Here is a 23,936-nt window from a genome sequence, read left to right as displayed (position 1 = left end):
ATATTAACAAATCATTACAATATTGTTAAATGTATTATACAAATAAATACAATTTTTTTGAGGATATTTTTAGTTCCATCCACTTATTTCCACTTTTTGCTAACCATTAAATTTTTCCAATGCAATTGTGATCTTGGGACTTGTATTTATTATTTGTGTAATTAAAACATTGTGATTAATTAAAATGTGTATTTAATACAGCACATACATGTTATTAAATGTGTCATTATTTAATGTGAAATTATATTTACCTATTTAATTGTTTACAATGTTAAGATCGTGATTTAGTTATTTCACAAATGTATTTATTTATTCATTTTTTTCCAGAAGCTATGTGGCAGCTTCATGAATAAAAGTCAGGGGGCGGGGCAAACACAAATGTTGTCCAATGATTGCTTTGGTCGGAACCCTGGAACGCTTGTGAGTTTTTCAAAACATGGCGGCTCAGGAGGATTTACTAGTACTCTTTCCACTTTAAGTTTTAAAATTCGCAAAATATGTGGAAGCAGGACCTGCTGACATAGAGCAGGTTGCAGTTAAAGTAGAGGAATTTATTGAAGTTGTCAGAGTTTTTTCCGCACTTTCAGACCAAGATTTCGACCAGTACTCCTCGGCTTCTCTAGATCAAAGGGTTCCACGGACCAATCAGGTGTTAGGATCCAGCCACTCACTTCACTTTATTACGCGTAACAAAATATACTTAATTGAGTGCATGTTGGAAATAAATACTCAACTCAAAGTCAATAACTAATTAATAGTACGATTGATAAATACAATTTTATCTCAAATTGACTTTTGACACTTAATAACACATTGATTTGTTTAATTCCAACTTTAATGAATTAAGGACGCATTTAAGTAATTTAAGATGTATTTATTTATTTTATTGAGCCTTAATATTAGTGGAAAAAGTTTGGACAGCCCTGTTATAAATAAGGGATGAGAAAATACTGGAATAGCTTCATAATACATTTCACTACCACCCCTTGAGGTACAAAGTCATATTACAAGATGAAGAATGATTAGCCTCAAAATTTAAGATGGAGGCCAAATCTAATCACAGAGTTTTACGTTTCAAGTTCTCGTGGTCTTCACCAGCTGCTGAAGGACTTTCCGGATGAGCTGCGCTCGGACATCACCATGCACCTGAACAAGGAGATCCTGGAGCTGTCTCTCTTTGCCTCAGCCAGCCGGGGTTGCCTGAGATCGCTGTCGCTGCACATCAAGACGACCTTCTGCGCTCCTGGAGAGTACCTCCTCCGAGAGGGAGACGCTCTGCAGGCCATCTTCTTCGTGTGCTCTGGAAGCATGGAGGTCCTGAAGGACGGCATGGTTTTGGCCATACTTGGTAAGATAACAAAAATACCTTGATGTGTGATATACTGTGAACCAGGGGAGTCCAAACTTTTTAACGGGTGGAACCCCATTGGGCTAAAAACATTTGGCTGGGGACTGAAAGCAGTCAGCGTGAAAAATGAGTATATGTACCGTATGTATGTATGTATGTATGTATGTATGTATGTATGTATATATGTATGTATGTATGTACAGACCCCGTTTCCATATGAGTTGAGAAATTGTGTTAGATGTATATGTAAACGGAGTACTCTGATTTGCAAATAATTTTCAACCCATATTCAGTTGAATATGCTACAAAGACAACATATTTGATGTTCATACTGATAAACCTTTTTTTTTTAATATATAAAATAATCATTTACTTTAGAATTTGATGCCAGCAACATGTGACAAAGAAGTTGGGAAAGGTGGCAATAAATACTGATAAATTTCGAGGAATGCTCATCAAACACTTATTTGGAACATCCCACAGGTGTGCAGGCTAATTGGGAACAGGTGGGTGCCATGATTAGGTATAAAAACAGATTCCCCAAAAAATGCTCAGTCTTTCACAAGAAAGGATGGGGCGAGGTACACCCCTTTGTCCACAACTGCGTGAGCAAATAGTTAAACAGTTTAAGAACAACGTTTTTCAAAGTGCAATTGCAAGAAATTCAGGGATGGCAACGTCTACGGTCCTTAATATCATCAAAAGGTTCAGAAAATCTGGAGAAATCACTCCACATAAGCGGCATGGCCGGAAACCAACATTGAATGGCCGTGACCTTCGATCCCTCAGATGGCACTGTATCAAAAACCGACATCAATCTCTAAATGATATCACCACATGGGCTCAGGAACACTTCAGAAAACCACTGTCACTAAATACAGTTCATCGCTACATCTGTAAGTGCAAATTAAAGCTCTACTATGCAAAGCGTAAGCCATTTATCAACAACATCCAGAAACGCCGCCGGCTTGTCTGGGCCCGAGATCATCTAAGATGGACTGATGCAAAGTGGGAACGTGTTCTGTGGTCTAATGAGTCCACATTTCAAATTGTTTTTAGAAATATTAAACATTGTGTCATCCGGACCAAAGGGGAAGCGAACCATCCAGACTGTTATCGACGCAAAGTTCAAAAACCAGCATCTGTGATGGTATGGGGGTGCATTAGTGCACAAGGCATAGATAACTTACACATCTGTGAAGGCACCATTAATGCTGAAATGTACATACAGGTTTTGGAACAACATATGCTGCCATCTAAATACCGTCTTTTTCATGGACGCCCCTGCTTATTTCAGCAAGACAATGCCAAGCCACATTTAGCTTGTGTTACAACAGCATGGCTTCGTAAAAAAATAGTGCGGGTACTTTCCTGGCCCGCCTGCAGTCCAGACCTGTCTCCCATCAAAAATGTGTGGCGCATTATGAAGCGTAAAATACGACAGCGTAGACCCCGGACTGTTGAACGACTGAAGCTCTACAAAAAACAAGAATGAGAAAGAATTCCACTTTCAAAGCTTCAACAATTAGTTTCCTCAGTACCCAAACGTTTATTGAGTGTTGTTAAAAGAAAATGTGATGTAACACAGTGGTGAACATGCCCTTTCCCAACTACTTTGGCACGTGTTGCAGCCATGAAATTCTAAGTTAATTAATATTCCCCCCAAAAAATTAAGTTTATGAGTTTGAACATCAAATATCTTGTCTTTGTAGTGCATTCAATTGAATATGGGTTGAAAAGGATTTGCAAATCATTGTATTCCGTTTATATTTACATCCAACACAATTTCCCAACTCATATGAAAACGGGGTTTGTGTATATATATATATATATATATATATATATATATATATATATATATATATATATATATATATATATATATACTGTATGTGTATATGTATGTGTGTATAAATTTATACATATATATATATATATATATATACTGTATGTGTATATGTATGTGTGTATACATTTATATATATATATATATATATATATATATATATATATATATTAATTGGATTATCCAGAGAATAGTGCTCGATACCGTGGTGAGCGCGATATGTATGTGTGGGAAAAATCACAAGACTACTTCATCTTTACAGAACTGTTTCATGAGGGGTTCCCTCAAATCTCCTGATGATTGAGGGAACCCCTCATGAAACAGTTCTGTAGAGATGAAGTAGTCTTGTGATTTTCCCCACACACACATATATATATATATATATTATATATATATATATATATATATATATATATTTATATATATATATATATATATATATATATATATATATGTATGTATGTATATATATATATATATATATATATATATATATATGTATGTATATATATATATATATATATGCATATGTACATATATTTCAATTACCCTATACATATGTGTGCATATTATAATCATATCATGGATGTATAATAATGAATTAGAATTGAATAATAAGAGTAGAATAGAATAATAAGAGTATGTGAAAGTTCAACTAATTTTTACCTCTGTGATGGCCTCTAATATGATAGTTCAACTCCTTTTACCATCGGGATGGCCTCTTAAAAGTTTTGTAATCAGATTTCAAGCAGCTAAAGTGCATCAAACGTAGATAGATGTGGAGAGTTTTTTTTGCGTTTTTTCCATCATGCCTTGTAATGGATTTTTTTTATATTATACATATATACCTACATAATAACCACAAAGTTCAGTGAGCAGGTTGTGTTATGTGTGACCATGTTTTTTTTTTTTTTGTGCTGGTTGAATTTTTATGGTCTGCCATGACTAGGGAAGGTTGTTTGGTTTGGGTCATATAGGTATATTATGTGCTATGGCCTCGAGAATGATGAGTAATTTACATTGTCCACAAGGCTGTGACAAATTAGCACCCATAAGACAGCCAGATATTTAAATGTAATATGTGGGTTCCCTCCAGGTATTCTGGCTTCCTCCCACCTCCAAAGACATGCACCTGGGGATAGGTTGATTGGCAGCACTAAGTGATCCCTAGTGTGTGAGTGTGAATGTTGTTTGTCTATCTGTGTTGGCCCTGCGATGAGGTGGCGACCTGTTCAGGGTGTACACCCCCTTCCACCCGAATGCAGCTGTGATAGGCTCCAGCATCCCCCGCGACCCCGAAAGGGATTAGCGGTAAAAAATGGATGGATGTTGCTTATTGAACTTGTGCAGTGACGCGGGCCAAATTGAAGTCACCGGCAGGTCGCAATTGTCCCATAGTTTGGACACCCCTGCACAATTATAGTCTCCTGTTGCTTAGGTAAATAAACATCTCAGCTATAATTAGAGCATGTCTTTTATTGTGATGCAATTTCTTTTTGATAATAGAAAAGCACATTATCAAATGAGCGGGCTACTCATTAATGAGCTGCTTAAAATGCAACTCAGCTAAAATGAAGGTGTTTGTACGTACAAAAAAGTAACTATGATGACTGTAAAATGTTTTTATTGAGTGGAAAAGTCAATAGAATGCATGAATAGATGAAAACTAGTAACACTCAAAAAGTTATTTGTTAAGAAACAAAGCGTACAATATTTATAAGTCTATGAATGTTGTCATTCATCCAGTCATTGTCATCTCAGGGCATTCAATCGATGGCAACTGGACTGTTTGGTTTGTCTTGGAAGACGTTTCATCCAAGTAGGCTTCATCAGTTTGTGGTCCTAGACTTAGATTGGTCAGATGTAGTCTGAGTCCTAGTATTTATAAGTAATGTTTCAATTCACGGAACTCATCTGAAACACGTAGATTCCCGCGATGTGCACAAAAATCTGCTGCAAGAAAAAAATCTAATGAATACGTGTGACGTGTGCAGGAAGAGGCAGAGAAGGTCAAGGAAAACACAAAAATAATTCAAGCGAAGAGCAGCGGTAATGGAGGTCGGATCTTGTCTTGTTATTTTTGACATTTTAGTGGCGCCCTATCAAGACTATGGATGATGTTTGATAAGAAATTATCGAGTTCGAGCCTATTATCGAATCCTCTTACCGAACCGATTCCTTATCGATTCTCTTATCGAGTCCAGATAGGTTGTTGTACGTGGAAAAAAAAAAATATTTGGTTTAACAAAAGCTCACTTTTATTATATAAGAAAAAAATAACGTCTAATAAATATTGACTGTTACATCCCCTAATAAAATAAAATCAAATAAATAAATATTGACTGTTGTTACCCAAAGTATATTAAGTGGGATTTTTCAGAAAAACAAATATATACATTAACACAAAAACAACCTGTCTCTGTGATCACTATAGGTGTATAAATAATAATATAGTGTTAAATAAAATCAGTCCCTTTGGCACAAAACTGAAAATAATACAGCTCTCCAAAAAGTGCACTTCTGCTACTATTTGACATAACTGTTTTTTATGATGCTTTGACATTTTTGCACTTTATTTCTTTATTGAAAGAAAATTCTATGAAGAGAAAAGTTGTTTGAAAATGTGGTTACAATGCTAAAATATGAAAAGTTAAAGCTAAAAAAAGAAATACACTTTATTGAGTTAATTTTTTTTCTTTATGAGCTAGGGAATATAACAACTACAATACCCAGCATGCAACGGGAGTGACGAGCATGCGCGGTAGCCCCAAAAAGTGATGTTGCATGTCGTCTCCCGGCAGTAAACGTCGAGAACTCGCCAATACGCCTTGTCTGCATTATTTATAATTAGACTGACAACACATATTCAGTGTGATTGTGTATTGTTTACAAGGAAAGAAAAACAAAAGTTAAAAAATGTTCTATATATATGTATGTGCTGCAGTTGCTTTAAGAACGTTGCGACAGCTGCCGTAAAGGAGGTGCGTTGCTAGCCTGGTTGCTATGTTTCCGGTTGGTCGTAAAAGTGTTGGTCATGTGTTTGTACCCTGCTCAAATCTCTCAGTAAAGTTATTCATTGGATTATGTCTTTTGTTTTGAACTTTATTACACCTTGGAGCGCTTTTTCCCGTCCGTTGTTTTCCTGCTTTCGCTCTCTGCTTCTAATGACTGAGCTACGTGACGTCGTTTCTTGTGATGTCTCACGGAGCATTTCTGGTCGGGACGGATTTCGAATAAAGAACCAACTTTTTTTCTTTACTATAGTGGTCTCAATAACGGGTACCGGTTATCAAAAAGGGGTTCAAGTCCGAGGACTCGGTTCTTTTTCTTATCGAACAACCGGGAAAACCGGTTTCGAGTATCATCCCTAATCAAGACTGACCCACGTTTGTCGCCATGCCCCGCCCACATCTTACGGCACAGGATCAAATGTTTCAAATCAATGATACGAGTTTAGGCTCATTTGTTTAAAGTTCCTGGGAGGATTTTGTCAAAGTATGACCGTAGGGATGGGTGATACGGCCTCAAATCTATATTGCAATATGTATTGCAGCCTCCTGCGATAACCATGCATATATTTTGTATGTAAATTATAATAAAATCAGTTTAAAAAGGGTTACAAAGGCTCCTAATTTCGGTGCTGACATAAGTTAAGCGCTAACATATTTTGTCATTTCTGGTTCCATTATTTTGTCAAAACTATTATTCATCTACTTGCTAATTTATCTGATTACTTTCTGTTGTAACAAGTTTCTATCGACACTTCTGTTCAAATGTAAAAAGCACTTATTCCTCTGGTGTTTGGAGACTTGACATTAGTTTTGGGTATGAATCCAATACCAAGTTTTCAAAGTAGTCATCATACTGATGCTGATACTTTAAAATGTTCAAAATCAATCAATCAATCAATGTTTACTTATATAGCCCTGAATCACTAGTGTCTCAAAGGGCTGCACAAACCACAGCACAATGATACTGTGAAAGTTCAATCCATAATGGATCCAACACAGTCGCGAGAGTCCAGTCCAAAGCGGATCCAACACAGCAGCGAGAGTCCCGTTCACAGCAATAAGTAACATTTTTGGATCACAATTATAATTAGACACAGGATAACGGTGTAACAAAATCCGTTAAATATTGAAATCAATTTCTAATATTGGCATTAATACTTTAGATTTTTGTCCTTAAAGCCTTCCTGTTTTGAGGGACTTATTTGCTGAGTTTGTAAACAAGTACAAAAAAAACAAAATATTTTTATATGATAAAAAATATCGATATAACCACTATAACAGGGGTCACCAACACGGGGCCCGCGGGCACCAGGTAGCCCGTAAGGACCAGATGAGTAGCCCGCTGGCCTGTTCAAAAAATAGCTCAAATAGCAGCACTTACCAGTGAGAGGGCTCTATTTTTTTAAATTGTATTTATTCACTAGCAAGCTGGTCTCGCTTTGCTTGACATTTTTAGTTTTAAGAGAGACAAAACTCAAATAGAATTTGAAAATCCAAGAAAATATTTTAAAGACTTGGTCTTCACTTGTTTAAATAAATTCATTTATTTTTTTACTTTGCTTCTTATAACTTTCAGAAAGACAATTTTAGAGAAAAAATACAACCTTAAAAATTATTTTAGGATTTTTAAAACACATATACCTTTTTACCTTTTAAAGTCCTTCCTCTTCTTTCCTGACAATTTAATCAATCTTCAAGTAAATTAATTTGTTTTATTGTAAAGAATAATAAAAACATTTTAATTTAATTCTTCATTTTAGCTTCTGTTTTTTCGACAAAGAATATTTGTCAAATATTTCTTCAAACTTATGATTAAAATTCAAAAAAATTATTCTGGCAAAGCTAGAAAATCTGTAAAATCAAATTAAAATCTTATTTCAAAGTATTTTGAATTTCTTAGAAATTTTTGTTCTGGAAAATCTAGAAGAAATAATGATTTGTCTTTGTTAGAAATATAGCTTGGTTAAATTTGTCATATATTCTAACAAAGTGCACATTGGATATTAACCTATTTAAAACATGTCATCAAAATTCTAAAATTAATCTTAATATGGAAAAATTACTGATGATGTTCCATAATTTCTTTTTTTAACTTTTTCAAAAATATTCGAATTAGCTAGTTTTTCTCTCTTTTTTTTTCGGTTGAATTTTGAATTTTAAAGAGTCGAAATTGAAGATAAACTATGTTTCAAAATTTTATTTTCATTTTTTTCGTGTTTTCTCCTCTTTTAAATCATTCAATTAAGTGTTTTTTTCATCATTTATTCTCTACAAAAAACCTTCCGTAAAAGGAAAAAAAATGTACGACGGAATGACAGACAGAAATACCCATTTTTTTATATATATATATATATATATATATAGATTGGATGGATGGATATATATAGATTGATTTATTAAAGGTAAATTGAGCAAATTGGCTATTTCTGGCAATTTATTTAAGTGTGTATCAAACTGGTAGCCCTTCGCAATAATCAGTACCCAAGAAGTAGCTCTTGGTTTCAAAATGGTTGGTGACCCCCTGCACTATAGTATCCACCTTATCCTGATGCTTCACTTCCCCCTACTATCTTTACTGTCGAGACTGTATCGATCCGCCCAGCTTTGTTTACATTCTCAAACTCTAGCTTAGCAGTTAGCGCTTAGCATAGGGGGATTAGTGTGGCATGTTTAGGATTGCTGACCTGAATGTGGCTTTTCACTGTGGGGGGACATTAGCGGCAAGGTAGGCTGTTACATTGCATTGAGGACATGTTCATTTCGCTCGTCGCTGTCAAATCTGCAAAGCACGGCAAGAATGTGCCATCGACATGCATTGTCACCGTATAACGATAGTGTGCAACCATATAGGACTTGATTTTGGAGCACAAAGGCTGACATTTACATGGCGGACTTCCTGTTTGTTTGCCAACACAGGTTCTTAAACTTTTTTGTGCATCCTGTCGTCATTGACTTCCCCAGCAAATTTAACGAAGATCAGTGAAACTGGCGGCAGGGGGTCACTACCGAGTTCGTCTAATAGCCAAATGGATGAAGGAAAACATCATTTAATGTCAACAGAGGAGGAAAACATTAGCTAACACTCCATTAATATAAACAACAGCGGTTAATTGTCTTATGTTGTGACGTCCAGGTGGCATAAAACATGTTGACAAAGGTTTGCATATTATGAAGAGCTGGTGTGTGTGTGTAGCATTAGCCTCAGGAAGAATTGATGAACCTGTCAAGATTAATATTGCATTTTATGTCATTATTTATCATGAAGAGATATGCTTATTTATGTGCTCTTCCTTGCTTTGTGACAGCTACCAAAGACAACATTATTTACCTCTTTGAAATAAATGGTGTATGTCTTCCTCTGAGCAGGTAAAGGGGATCTGATCGGAGCGAACCTGTCCTTAGACGACCGAGTGATAAAAACCAACGCGGACGTGAAAGCTCTCACCTACTGTGACCTGCAGTGTATTCATCTGAAGGGTCTTTACGAGGTGCTGGACCTTTACCCGGAGTACTCGCAACACTTTGTCCAGGACATCCAGCAAGATCTCACATACAACCTGAGGGAGGGACAAGAGACGCACGTGAGTTTGACTCCCCAACCGTAGTTTTTTTATACAGTAAAAATGTGTTATGTAGTGAGGGTTTTTATCGGCAAGGATAAAAACTTGCCATTTCTCAGCCAATCTGTGAGAACCGCTAATGATAATAATAAAAAATAGATATTTATTCCAAAAATAGGACTGTTAATCAATCAATCAATGTTTATTTATACAGCCCTAAATCATAAGTGTCTCAAAGGGCTGCAAAAGCTACAACGACATCCTCGGTTCAGAGCCCACATAAGGGCAAGGAAAAACTCACAACCCAGTGGGATGTCAAAATGAATGAGGATGAGAAACCTTGAGAAGACCGCAAGGGAGAGGGGTGCAGAGGAGAAAAGAAAATAACGGCAGATCAACTTGTCTAAAAAGGGGGTCTATTTAAAGCAGGGGTCCCCAAACTTTTCTACTCGGTCGCCGCATTGAGTTACAACAATTTGGCCGGGGGCCGGGCTGTGTATATATATATATATATATATATATATATATATATATATATATATATATATATATATATATATATATATATATATATAAATATATATATATATATATATATATATATATATATATATTAGGGCAGGGCGATATATCGATATATACGATACATCGCAGGTTTGTCTCTGTGCGATATAGAAAATGACTATATCGTAATATTCGATTATATGTTCTCACATCGTTGCTTTTAGCTGCGTGCATTATATTACTGGCGTTTGTCACTCCTTCTCGCCTTTCCTTCTCACAGAGACATAAATAAAGCCCGCCTTCTTACATACGTCACATACTGTCGCGCATGTAGCATCACACGCTCTCACCGAGAGCTAACGTTAGCTTGGCTGGGCGATATATCGATATGTACGATATATCGCAGGTTTGTCTCTGTGCGATATAGAAAAAAACTACATCGTAATATTCGATTATATGTTCTCACACCGTTGCCTTTAGCTGCGTGCATCACACAACAGGCGTTTCTCACTCCTCCTTGTCTCTCATTCTGACAGAGACGGAAAACAAGCCCGCCTTCCTACATACGTCACATACTCTCGCGAGTCTAGCGTCATAGCTCTCACCGACCAGAGAGGTAGCAGCATGGCTAACTTTAGCTGAACCAGGTCGAGCGAGCGGAGCTTGTGACAATACAAGAGAGAGATGGTGCGAAACTTATCACAAACGGAGGAAGAACAATAAATGCCCAACATAAAGAACAAAGGATCCATCATCTGGCGGTGGTATGGCTTCAAGTTGGAAGATATTCAGCAGACAACAGCAATATGCTGTTCAATGTATATCAATCAATCAATGTTTACTTATATAGCCCTAAATCACTAGTGTCTGAAAGGGCTGCACAAACCACTATAAGATCTTCGGTAGGCCCACATAAGGGCAAGGACAACTCACACCCAGTGGGACGTCGGTGACAATAATGACTATGAGAACCTTGGAGAGGACGAAAGCAATATATATATATATATATATATATACACACACACACACACATATCTATGTATATATACACACATATAATGTATATATATATATATATCTATATATAGATATATATATACTATGATGATTAACCTGTGAGATGACTGTATTATGCTGATAGTATATATTTGTACCATGAATTTATTAACGTGGACCCCGCCTTAAACAAGTTGAAAAACTTATTCGGGTGTTACCATTTAGTGGTCAATTGTACGGAATATGTACTGTACTGTGCAATCTACTAATAAAAGTATCAATCAAGCAATGCAAAGTATGCAGCAGAAGTGTTACTACAAAAAGGTAGCAACACTATTAATTTGTTCTTTCATTTAAAAAGTCACCCGTGAGAGAATGAATAGTATTTAATAAATACAGTTTTGGTCAAGTGACTTAGTTATGATTTCCCTCTCTGCATAAAACTTTAAAAGGAGCATATATTAATGCAGTATGAAGAAGAATGTTTTAATGAAGACACATACAATCATCATACTGCTGTCATTATATGCATCAAATGTTCATTCAAGGCCAAGGCCTTGAATGAACGTAATATATATCGTATATCACAATATGGCATAAAAATATCGCGACATTAATAAAAGCCAATAACGCCCAGCCCTAATATATATATATATATATATATATAAATGCACACGCATACACAAGTCTCCAAAACGTTAACCACCATGTTGCTACAATAAAAACATCCATCCATTTCCTACCGCTTGTCCCTTTTGAGGTCACGGGGGTTCACTGGAGCCTATCTCAGCTGCATTTGGGCGGAAGGCGGGGTACACCCTGGACAACTCGCTACCTCATCACAGGGCCAACACAGATAGACAGACAACATTCACACTCACGTGCACACAGTAGGGCCAATTTTGTGTTGCCAATCGACTTATCCAAAGGTGCATATCCTTGGAAGTGGGGGGAAGCAGGAGTACCCGGAGGGAACCCACACAGTCACACAGAAAGATCCCAAGCCCGGGACTGAACCCAGGACTGCTCAGGACCTTCGTATTGTGAGGCTGATGCACTAACCCCTCTTTCACCGTGTTGCCCAAAAAAACAAAGGAAAATATAAAAAGTGGTACTGATTTTATAGTATATACAGTATATGTATATATATATATATACACACACACATATATATATATATATATATATGTATGTATATATATATATATGTGTGTGTGTGTATATATAGATATAGATAGGGACGGCGTGGCGCAGTGGGGAGAGTGGCCGTGCGCAACCCGAGGGTCACTGGTTCAAATCCCACCTAGAACCAACCTCGTCACGTCCGTTGTGTCCTGAGCAAGACACTTCACCCTTGCTCCTGATGGGTGCTGGTTGGCGCCTTGCATGGCAGCTCCCTCCATCAGTGTGTGAATGTGTGTGTGAATGGGTAAATGTGGAAGTAGTGTCAAAGCGCTTTGAGTACCTTGAAGGTAGAAAAGCGCTATACAAGTACAACCCATCTATTTATTTATTTATGTGTATATATATTTATATATATAGATAGATATGCGTGTATATATAGATAGATATGTGTGTATATATATATATATATGTATATATATATACATATATATATATATATATATATATATATATATATATATATATATATATATATATAATATAGATATGTGTATATATACATGTATACTGTATATATATTCCTCGCGCACTAATTGACTGAAAGAGCGCGCACTTGCCGCTGATGATGTCAAGTTATCGATGGGAAAATGCATTTTTCGACAATACAATTTACCTGAGCGGCTAGGAGAGTGAAATGGATTAGAAAGGACAGATTTTTAAAAAAATCTAATTAAAAATAAAATAATGTAATTATTTAAATGTTTTTAACTTGGGACTTCCCGCGGGGCGGATTTTGAGCCCTGGCGGGCCGTAGTATGAGGTAGCATCTCTAACTGTTACCAGAAGGGCATTCCAGAGTACTGAAGCCCGAATAGAAAACGCTCTATAGCCTGCAAACTCTTTTTGGGCTTTGGGAATTACTAATAAGCCGGAGTTCTTTCAACGCAGATTTCTTGCCGGGACATATGGTACAATACAATCAGCAAGATAGGATGGAGCCAGACTGTGTAGTATTTTATACATAAGTAGTAAAACCTTAAAGTCACATCTTTAGTGCACAGGAGGCCAGTGCAGGTGAGCCAGTATAGGCGTAATATGATCAAACTTTCTTGTTGTCAAAAGTCTAGCAGCTGCATTTTGTACTAACTGTAATCTTTTAATGGTAGACATAGGGAGACCCGAAAATAATACGTTACAGTAATCTAGACGAGACGTAACGAATGCATGAATAATGATCTTAGCGTCACTAGTGGACAAAACAGAACGTATTTTAGCGATACTACGGAGATGAAAGAAGGCCGTTTTAGTAACACTCTTAATGTGTGACTCAAACGAGAGAGTTGGGTCAAAAATAATACCTATAATCTTTACCGAGTTGCCTTGTGTAATTGTCTTAAGAAGTGTTTTGGGTTTGAATCCCAACCAGACTTTAGGATGGAAGGTTTATTAATGTATGTGTTCAATAAACATTTGGGAACTGAGGAAACTAATTGTTGAAGCTTTGAAAGTGGAATTCTTTTCCATTCTTGTTTTATGTAGATTTTCAGTCGTTCAACAATTATAAATACCTGTCGTATTTAACGCTTTATAATGCGCCACACATTTTCGATGGGAGACAGGTCTGGACTGCAGACGGGCCAGGAAAGTACCTGCACTCTTTCACTACGAAGCCACGCTGTTGTAACACGTGGCTTGGCATTGTCTTGCTGAAATAAGCAGCTGCGGCCATGATAACGTTGCTTGGATGAGAACATATGTTGCTCCAAAACCTGTATGGACCTTTCAGCATTAATGGTGCCTTCACTAATGTGTAAGTTACCCATGCCTTGGGCACTAATACACCCCCATACCATCACAGATGCTAGCTTTTGAACTTTGCGCCTATAACAATCCGAATGGTTGTTTTCCACTTTGTTCTGGAGGACACCACGTCCTCTGTTTCCAAATATAATTTGGAAATGTGAACTCGTCAGACCACATAACACCTTTCCACTTTGCATCAGTCCATCTTATGTGCGCTCGGGCCCAGCCAAGCCAGCAGCGTTTCAGGGTGTTGTCAATAAATGGGTTTGGCTTTGCATAGTAGAGTTTTAACTTGCACTTACAGATGTAGTGGCCAACTGTAATTACTGACAGTGGTTTTATGAAGTGTTCCTGAGCCCATGTGGTGATATCCTTTACACACTGATGTCGGTTTTTGATGCAGTACCGCCTGAGGGATCAAAGGTCCGTAATATCATCGCTTACGTGCAGTGATTTCTCCAGATTCTCTGAACTTTTTGATGATTTTACAGACCGTAGATGGTAAAATCCCTAAATTCCTTGAAATAGCTCGTTGAGAAATGTTGTTCTAAAACTGTTCGACAATTTGCTTACAAAGTGGTGACCCTCACCCCATCCTTGTTTGTGAAATACTTTGCATTTTATGGAAGCTGCTTTTATACCCAATCATGGCACCCAACTGTTCCCAATTAGCCTGCACACCTGTGGGATGGTCCATATAAGTAATTGATGAGCATTCCTCAACTTTATCAGTATTTATTGCCACCTTTCCCAACTTCTTTGTCACATGTTTTTGGCATCAAATTCTAAAGTTAATGATTATTTGGAACAACAAAAAAATGTTTATCAGTTTGAACATCAAATATGTTGTCTTTGTAGCATATTCAACTGAATATGGGTTGAAAATTATTTGCAAAACATTGTATTCCATTTATATTTACATCTAACACAATTTCCAAAGTCATGTGGAAACGGGGTTTGTACCATATTAGCTATTCAACTCAGAAAAAATTATATAGGCCATTGTCAGGAAGTGCTGGCCTTGAACCCCAAGATGCAGAGATGGCAAGCGTAGCGCAGGAAAACATGACTTTAATGTCAAAACAACAAATGGTGCACGGAAAGTACACATGCAGGGAAACTGGAAACAGGCAACAGGATACAGAAAAACAATCATCGACCCCTAACTGAAGGGCGAGGCAGGTATAAATAGTAGCCTGGTTGGCAACTGCAACCAGGTGTGCCAGGCTGCCAATCAGGGTGAGGTGAGGGAAACGAGCGCTCAGGGAGACATGAGGGAAATTAAACCAAAATAATAGCGCTGAAGCCCTGCGATGAGGTGGCGACTTGTCCAGGGTGTACCCTGCCTTCCGCCCGATTGTAGCTGAGATAGGCGCCAGCGCCCCCCGCGACCCCAAAAGGGAATAAGCGGTAGAAAATGTATGGATGGAAGAGCGCTGAAAGGAAATAAACACAAACTCAGGAAACACAACCAAACGTGAATGTGACAGATCGTCACAGCCATATTTCTGTTTCGCAACAAAAAATACAAACACGAACTTTATGAAAGTCACATCTTTTCATCATGATTTTTTTATTTATATACTGAACAAATATTGACATTGTTTAGTTCCCTTGTAAAGTTTGTTCCAGAAACGAACACCTTTGAAATTAGGCGGCCCTGATTATTGATACATTACAAAAAAAATTTAAAAATTAAAAAAAATTGGAGAGAAAAACTAATATTTTGAGGGATTACATTTTTGATCTAAATATAACCCTGACCTTAGCTGTAAATTACACTGAAATGACATCAACTGTATGTTGGATATTCTGCATCTAATTGAAAGAACCTGAGCTAGAAAATGTTGCATTGGAAGACATTTATATAAGAACATACAGGACTATTTTGCAGTTTGTATGAGTATTATTCAGTCAGTGTAGCCTACACTAATCAGGACAAATTAAAAGAGCCGTTCGTGAATCGTGTGAAAAACATGTTTAACAGAATGCTGCTAAATTGATGGATTGATTTCAAACACTGCTTCATGCACTCCATGAGGCGAGATGCTGCTGGGCTCATTTCAAATGTGAAGTGTGTCTCTGCTGATTTGGGGGGACTTAAATCTCTTTACTGTCGTTACTGCCTAAATTCACAACTTCAAATCTGTGGTAGAAATTAAAGGAATGAAACATTATACAAGCCCTGGCGAAAATTATGTCATCACTATGAGACTTGGAGAATGTTAATTCAGTTTAATTTTGTAGAAAACAGACATGACACACTTACCAACACACACAACTACAGTCTTTTCTTCAGGAATGACTACAATAAATCAAGAAAATAAATGGTGATAGTAACGGTTTCATTTTTAGATCAAGCAGAGTGAAACAAAGATGGAATCATGAAATACACACACACAAAACACACAATCAGAGACAGAGAGGCACCAATGCAGCGGTATCATAACATTGAATATACAATCTATTAAAGAGTTAATCAATAGTCAATATTTTGGCAAGATGGCGGCGCCTTGACGGGCTGCGGCTACAGACGCTCATGGTAGAAAGAGAACATTTGGCAAAAAATACCGGACAGTACTGCAAATTTCATGGCTGGCTTACAGCGTGGACACTCCGTGATCACTTACGACCGCCAGACAATTCTGGATGTGGATAGAATGGGCCGTTTTGGACTGAAAGATGCGTGTAGTTTGGACCACCTCGCTAGCATAGGAATACTTTGCCCGCTACATCCAGCGGCCTTTGACGCAGCGGAGTATAGTACCAGCGGGGACCGTCAAGGGAAGACACATAAGCGGTGTGATCGGAAACAGAAGCCCAGATGCCGACCGGGGCTAACAACATAGCAAAGGGCTAATCCCCACAGAACACCGCTTCATTGCACCCTGAAGCTGGATTTAAATGGAAGACGCGAGCCTGCTAGTCTTGGTGAGGAGTCAGTTAAGGTAAAACAAGTTTTTTCTGCTATGACTGTGTCAGAGTTGGACATGCATTCTACTGAGGTGGCAAATTATGATGCGTTCAGTTTATCGCAGCACTAAGCAAACAATCGGAAAATTCCCGTCATATCAATTCCTAGATATGGTCATAATTATTTTAAATGCACTACGCATAATAACGCACCATTACTAATATTGCTACTACGGATAATTTGATCAAAAACTCCTTAAAACAGCCTATTACCTATAATATGGGCTTTTTAAACATAAGATCATTGTCTCCCAAAACCTTATTAGTTAATGAGGTCATTAGAGACAACAATCTTAACGTCATCGGTCTCAGCGAAACCTGGCTTAAACCAGAGGATTTTTTTGCACTAAATGAGGCATCTCCTCCTAACTATACGATTGCGCATATTGCCCGTCCCCTTAAAAGGGGTGGGGAGGTCGCACTAATATACAACGAAAACTTTAAAGGCCTACTGAAATGAGATTTTCTTATTTAAAAGGGGATAGCAGGTCCATTCTATGTGTCATACTTGATAATTTTGCGATATTGCCATATTTTTGCTGAAAGGATTTAGTAGAGAACATCGACAATAAAGTTCGCAACTTTTGGTCGCTAATAAAAAAGCCTTACCTGTACCGGAAGTAGCAGACGGTGTGCACGTGATGTCCCTGGTTGTGGAGCTTTTCACATCCTCACATTGTTTACAATCATGGCCACCAGCAGCGAGAGCGATTCGGACCGAGAAAGCGACGATTTCCCCATTAATTTGAGCGAAGATGAAAGATTTGTGGATAAGGATAGTGAGAGTGAAGGACTAGAAAAAGAAAAAAAAGGCAAGAGCAGTCGGAGCGATTCAAATGTTATTAGACACATTTACTAGGATAATTCTGGAAAATCCCTTATCTGCTTATTGTGTTACTAGTGTTTTAGTGAGATTATATGGTACTTGAAAGTCAGAGGGGTGTGGCCACGGGTGTGGTGACCGCCAGTGTCTCTGAGGGAAGCCACGTTTTTCGACGAGGCAAAGTGAAGGCAGCCGTTGGGGCCAGGCTGAGCTTTTTTTTCCCCTCCTCGAAATTCATGTTCGGGGTAGGCCGGTCGGAGGAGGCAAGAGAGTCCACAGCTGCCTCTTTGACTGGTGCACGAGGAACAACGCAAGCTATCCGCTCATGTCTACGGTAAGAGCCGACTTATCACCACAATTTCCTCACCGAAACCTGCCGATTGACATGTGGTAGGTAACCATGTTCGCTTGACCGCTCTGTTCCATATTAAAGCTTCCCCGTCATCTTTAGGGAATGTAAACAAAGAAACACTGGCTGTGTTTGTGTTGCTACAGCCGGCCGCAATACACCGCTTCCCACCTTCATCTTTCTTTGTAGTCTCCATTATTAATTGAACAAATTGCAAAAGATTCAGCAACACAGATGTCCAGAATACTGTGTAATTATGCGATTAAAGCAGGCGATTTATAGCCGTGATCTGTACTGGAAGAAAATGACCGCCACAACCCGTGACGTCACGCTCACGCGTCATCATACGCGTCATCATACGCGTCATCATTCCGCGACGTTTTCAACAGTATACTTCGCGGGAAATTTAAAATTGCAATTTAGTAAACTAAACCGGCCGTATTGGCATGTGTTGCAATGTTAAGATTTCATCATTGATATATAAACTATCAGACTGCGTGGTCTGTAGTAGTGGGTTTCAGTAGGCCTTTAACCTTAGTCCTAACCTAAATAATAAATATAAATCGTTTGAGGTGCTTACTCTGACGTCTGTCAGACCGCTGCCTCTATACCTGGCTGTTATCTAACCCTCCCCCGGGCCCTATTCGGACTTTATCAATGAATTCTCAGAGTTCATTGCTGATCTAGTGACGCACGCAGATAATATAATTATAATGAAGGAATTTAATATCCTTATGAATCCCCCATCGGACCCACCGTGCGTGGCGCTCCAGACAATAATTAGTAGCTGTGTTTTTACACAATTAATAAATGAACCCACGCATCGCAACGGTAATACGATAGACCTAGTGCTTGTCAGGGGTATCACCGTTTCCAAAGTTTTGATACTCCCGTATACTAAAGTAATGTCAGATCATTACCTTATAAAATTCGAGGCTCAAACTCATGTTCGGCGCTAATAATAATAATAACTGCTATAGCAGCCGCAACATTAATACTGCCACAACGACAACTCTTGCTGACCTACTGCCCTCGGTAATGGCACCATTCCCAAAGTATGTGGGCTCTATTGATAACCTCACTTACAACTTGAACGACGCCCTGCGCGAAACTATTGATAGTATAGCACCGCTGAAGTTAAAAAAAGGCTCCAAAAAGGCGTACCCCATGGTTTACAGAAGAAACTAGAGCTCAGAAATTATCATGTAGAAAGCTGGAATGCAAATGGCGCGCGACTAAACTTGAGCTTTACCATCCAACGTTGAGTGATAGTTTAATAACTTATAAAAGCATGCTTACCTTTGCTAAAGCTAAATATTACTCAAATCTCATCCCGCTTAATAAAAACAATCCAAAATTTTTGTTTAGTACAGTAGCATCGCTAACCCAACAAGGGACCCCTTCCAGTAGCTCCACCCACTCATCTGATGACTTTATGCAATTCTTTAATAAGAAAATTGAAGTCATTAGAAAGGAGATTAAAGACAATGCGTCCCAGCTACAATGGGGTTCTATTAACACAGATACAACTGTATATACGGCGGATACTGCCCTCCAGAATAGTTTCTCTCGTTTTGATAAAACAACATTAGAAAAATTTTTACAACATGTAAATGGAATAAAACAACATGTTTACTTGACCCACTTCCTGGGAAACTTATCAAGGAGCTCTTTGTATTATTAGGTCCATCAGTGCTAATATTATAAACTTATCACTTTCCTCGGGCACTGTTCCCCTAGCATTCAAAAAAGCGGTTATTCATCCTCTCCTTAAAAGACCTAACCTCGATCCTGACCTCATGGTAAACTACCGACCGGTGTTTTACCTTCCCTTTATTTCAAAAATCCTCGAAAAAATTGTTGCAGAGCAAATCAACAATCTGACAATCTATGTGACACCTTTCAATCCGGTTTCAGGGCAAATCACTCTACGGAGACAGCCCTCGGAAAAATGACTAATGATCTATTGCTAAAGATGGATTCTGATGCGTCATCTATATTGCTGATCCTCGATCTTAGCGCTGCTTTCGATACCGTCGATCATAACATTTTATTAGAGCGTATCAAAACACGAATTGGTATGTCAGACTTAGCCCTGTCTTGGTTTAACTCTTATCTTACTGGCAGGATACAGTGCGTCTCCCATAACAATGTGACCTCGGACTATGTTAATGTAACGTGTGGAGTTCCCCGAAGTACTTGGCCCTGCACTCTTCAGCATCTACATGCTGCCGCTAGGTGACATCATTCGCAAATACGGTGTTAGCTTTCACTGTTATGCTGATGACACCCAACTCTACATGCCCCTAAAGCTGACCAACCCGCCGGACTGTGGTCAGTTGGAAGCGTGTCTTAATGAAATTAAACAATGGATGTCTGCTAACTTTTTACAACTCAATGCCAAAAAAACGAAAATGCTGATTATCGGTCCTGCTAGACACCAACCTCTATTCAATAATACAACTTTAACATTTGACAACCAAACAATTAAACAAGGCGACTCGGTAAAGAATCTGGGTATTATCTTCGACCCAACTCTCTCCTTTGAGTCACACATTAAAAGCGTTACTAAAACGGCCTTCTTTCATCTCCGTAATATAGCTAAAATTCGCTCCATTTTGTCCAATAGTGATGCCGAGATCATTATCCATGCGTTTGTTACGTCTCGTCTCGATTACTGTAACGTATTATTTTCAGGTCTCTCCATCTCTAGCATTAAAAGACTACAGTTCGTACAAAACAGAACAATTGAGAGGAGACACAAACACGACACAGAACAAACAAAAATGAATATGATCAACAGTATCAATATTAGTTATGATTTCAGCATAGCGGTGATTAACAATCCCTCATTGACATTATCCTTAGACATTTATAAAAAAGAAAAAAAAGAACAATAGTGTCACAGTGGCTTACACTTGCATCTCATCTCATATGCTTGACAACACACTGTGTCCAATGTTTTCACGATGATAAAATAAGTCATATTTTTGGTTTGTTTAATAGTTAAAACAAATTTACATTATTGCAATCAGTTGATAAAACATTGTCCTTTACAATTATAAAAGCTTTTTTATAAAAATCTACAAACCCCGTTTCTATACGAGTTGGGAAATTGTGTTAGATGTAAATATAAACGGAATACAATTATTTACAAATAATTTTCAACCCATATTCAGTTGAATGCACTACAAAGACAATATATTTCATGTTCAAACTAATAAATGTTATTTATTTTTTTTTGCAAATATTAATTAACTTAGAATTTCATGGCTGCAACACATGCCAAAGTAGTTGGCATGTGTCCCATGTTCACCACTGTGTTACATCACTTTTTCTTTTAATAACACTCAATAAACGTTTGGAAACTAATGAAACTAATTGTTTAAGCTTTGAAAGTGGAATTCTTTCCCATTCTTGTTTTATGTAGAGCTTCAGTCGTTCAACAGTTCGGGGTCTCCGCTGTCGTATTTTACGCTTCGTTATGCGCCACACATTTTTGATGGGAGACAGGTCTGGAATGCAGGCGGGTCACTCTTTTTTTACGAAGCCACGCTGTTGTAACACGTGCTGAATGTGGCTTGGCATTGTCTTGCTGAAATAAGCAGGGGGGTCCATGAAAAAGATGGCGCTTAAATGGCAGCATATGTTGTTCCAAAACCTGTATGTACATTTCAGCGTTAATGGTGCCTTCACAGATGTGTAAGTTACCCATGCCTTGGGCACTAATGCACCCCCATACCATCACAAATGCTGGATTTTGCGTCTGGATGGTTCGCTTCCCCTTTGGTCCGGATGACACGATGTCGAATATTTCCAAAAACAATTTGAAATGTGGACTCGTCAGACCACAGAACACTTTTCCACTTTGCATCAGTCCATCTTAGATGATCTCGGGCCCAGACAAGCCGGCGGCGTTTGTGGATATTGTTGATAAATGGCTTTCGCTTTGCATTGTAGAGCTTTAACTTGCACTTACAGATGTAGCGACGAACTGTATTTAGTGACAGTGGTTTTGTGAAGTGTTCCTGAGCCCACGTGGTGATATCCTTTAGAGATTGATGTCGGTTTTTGATACAGTGCCGTCTAAGGGATCGAAGGTCACGGTCATTTAATGTTGGTTTCCGGCCATGCCGCTTACGTGGAGTGATTTCTCCAGATTCTTTGAACCTTTTGATGATATTATGGACTGTAGATGTTGAAATCCCTAAATTTCTTGCAATTGCAGTTTGAGAAATATTGTTCTTAAACAGTTTGACTATTTGCTCACGCACTTGTGGACAAAGGGGTGTACCTGGCCCCATCCTTTCTTGTGAAAGACTGAGCATTTTTTGGGAAGCTGTTTTTATACCCAATCATGGCACCCACCTGTTCCCAATTAGCCTGCACACCTGTGGGATGTTCCAAATAAGTGTTTGATGAGCATTCCTCAACTTTAACAGTATTTATTGCCACCTTTCCCAACCTCTTTGTCACGTGTTGCTGGCATCAAATTCTAAAGTTGATTATTTGCAACAAAGAAAAAAAAATGTATCAGTTTGAACATCAAATATGTTGTCTTTGCAGCATATTCAACTGAACATGGGTTGAAAATTATTTGAAAATCATTGTATTCCGTATCTATTTACATCTAACACAATTTCCCAACTAATATGGAAACAGGGTTTGTACTACTCTGCTAGCATGTCAGCAAGATTGGGGTAGATCCTGCTGAAATCCTATGTATTGAATGAATACAGAATCGTTTTGAATGGGAAAAATATCGTTTTTGAATCAAGAATCGCATTGAATCGAAAAAAATCGATTTATAATCGAATCGTGACACAATAATCGATATTGAATCGAATTGTGGGACACCCAAAGATTCCCAGCCCTAATATATGTATACATATATATGTATATATATATATATATATATATATATATATATATATATATATATATATATATATATATATATATATATATACATATATATGTATACAGGCCTCAAATTTCTACTTTTTATTTATATACGTGTGTGTGTATACAGGCCTCAAATTTAACACACACATTAAACACACAGGTCTGGCAATAAGAATAACAAATTGCATAATTTAATTAATGTGATAAATGACAAAAAATACCACATCCATCATGACCGCACTTAGATAAATAATGCAATTTATTTTGAATGTACAAGCTCTTTGACCTTAACCACTGTACAATCAGTGATCACATTAATAATACCTCAGTACAAAAAATGAGCGAGGAGACTCCGACTGGTGTGCTTGCTAGCAAATGTGACTCCAAAACACATCCTGAAAGAACTTTGGACAAAACTGTTGGCATGTTTTGGGCAAATAAAAACGTTTAAAAATGTTCCTGGGTCACGTTTTGAAAGTAAAATTATATTTGTGCTCAAATTTTGGGGTCATCTCTTGTTTTTGGAGGTGGGAGGGGCCGGAGTACCCAGAGAGGACCCACATAGTCATTGGGAAAACATGCAACCTCCACACAGAATCGTGCCCAGGACCTTCTCGCTGTGAGGCACAAGTGCTAACCACTGGTACCCCTTGCTGCCTAATTAATAATTATAAATATCATTAGATAATACAG

At 37.9% G+C, this 23,936-nt stretch overlaps 1 protein-coding gene across 1 annotated transcript in view; it reads left to right on the top strand.

The window, feature by feature from the left end:
- The window catches only part of kcnh8 (potassium voltage-gated channel, subfamily H (eag-related), member 8), a 196,055-nt gene that overhangs the window by 151,754 nt on the left and 20,365 nt on the right, over window positions 1-23,936 (top strand). Inside the window, exons 10-11 of the mRNA XM_061882414.1 lie at window positions 1,099-1,348; window positions 9,572-9,786. Coding sequence (XP_061738398.1) covers window positions 1,099-1,348; window positions 9,572-9,786 — 465 coding nt within the window. The remainder of the gene's footprint in view (window positions 1-1,098; window positions 1,349-9,571; window positions 9,787-23,936) is intronic.

The sequence above is a fragment of the Nerophis ophidion genome, linkage group LG21 (assembly GCF_033978795.1).
Source record: "Nerophis ophidion isolate RoL-2023_Sa linkage group LG21, RoL_Noph_v1.0, whole genome shotgun sequence".
NCBI classification, from domain to species: Eukaryota; Metazoa; Chordata; class Actinopteri; order Syngnathiformes; family Syngnathidae; genus Nerophis; species Nerophis ophidion.
Note: the sequence above shows the minus strand (reverse complement) of the source record. Positions and strands in the feature narration are given on the sequence as shown.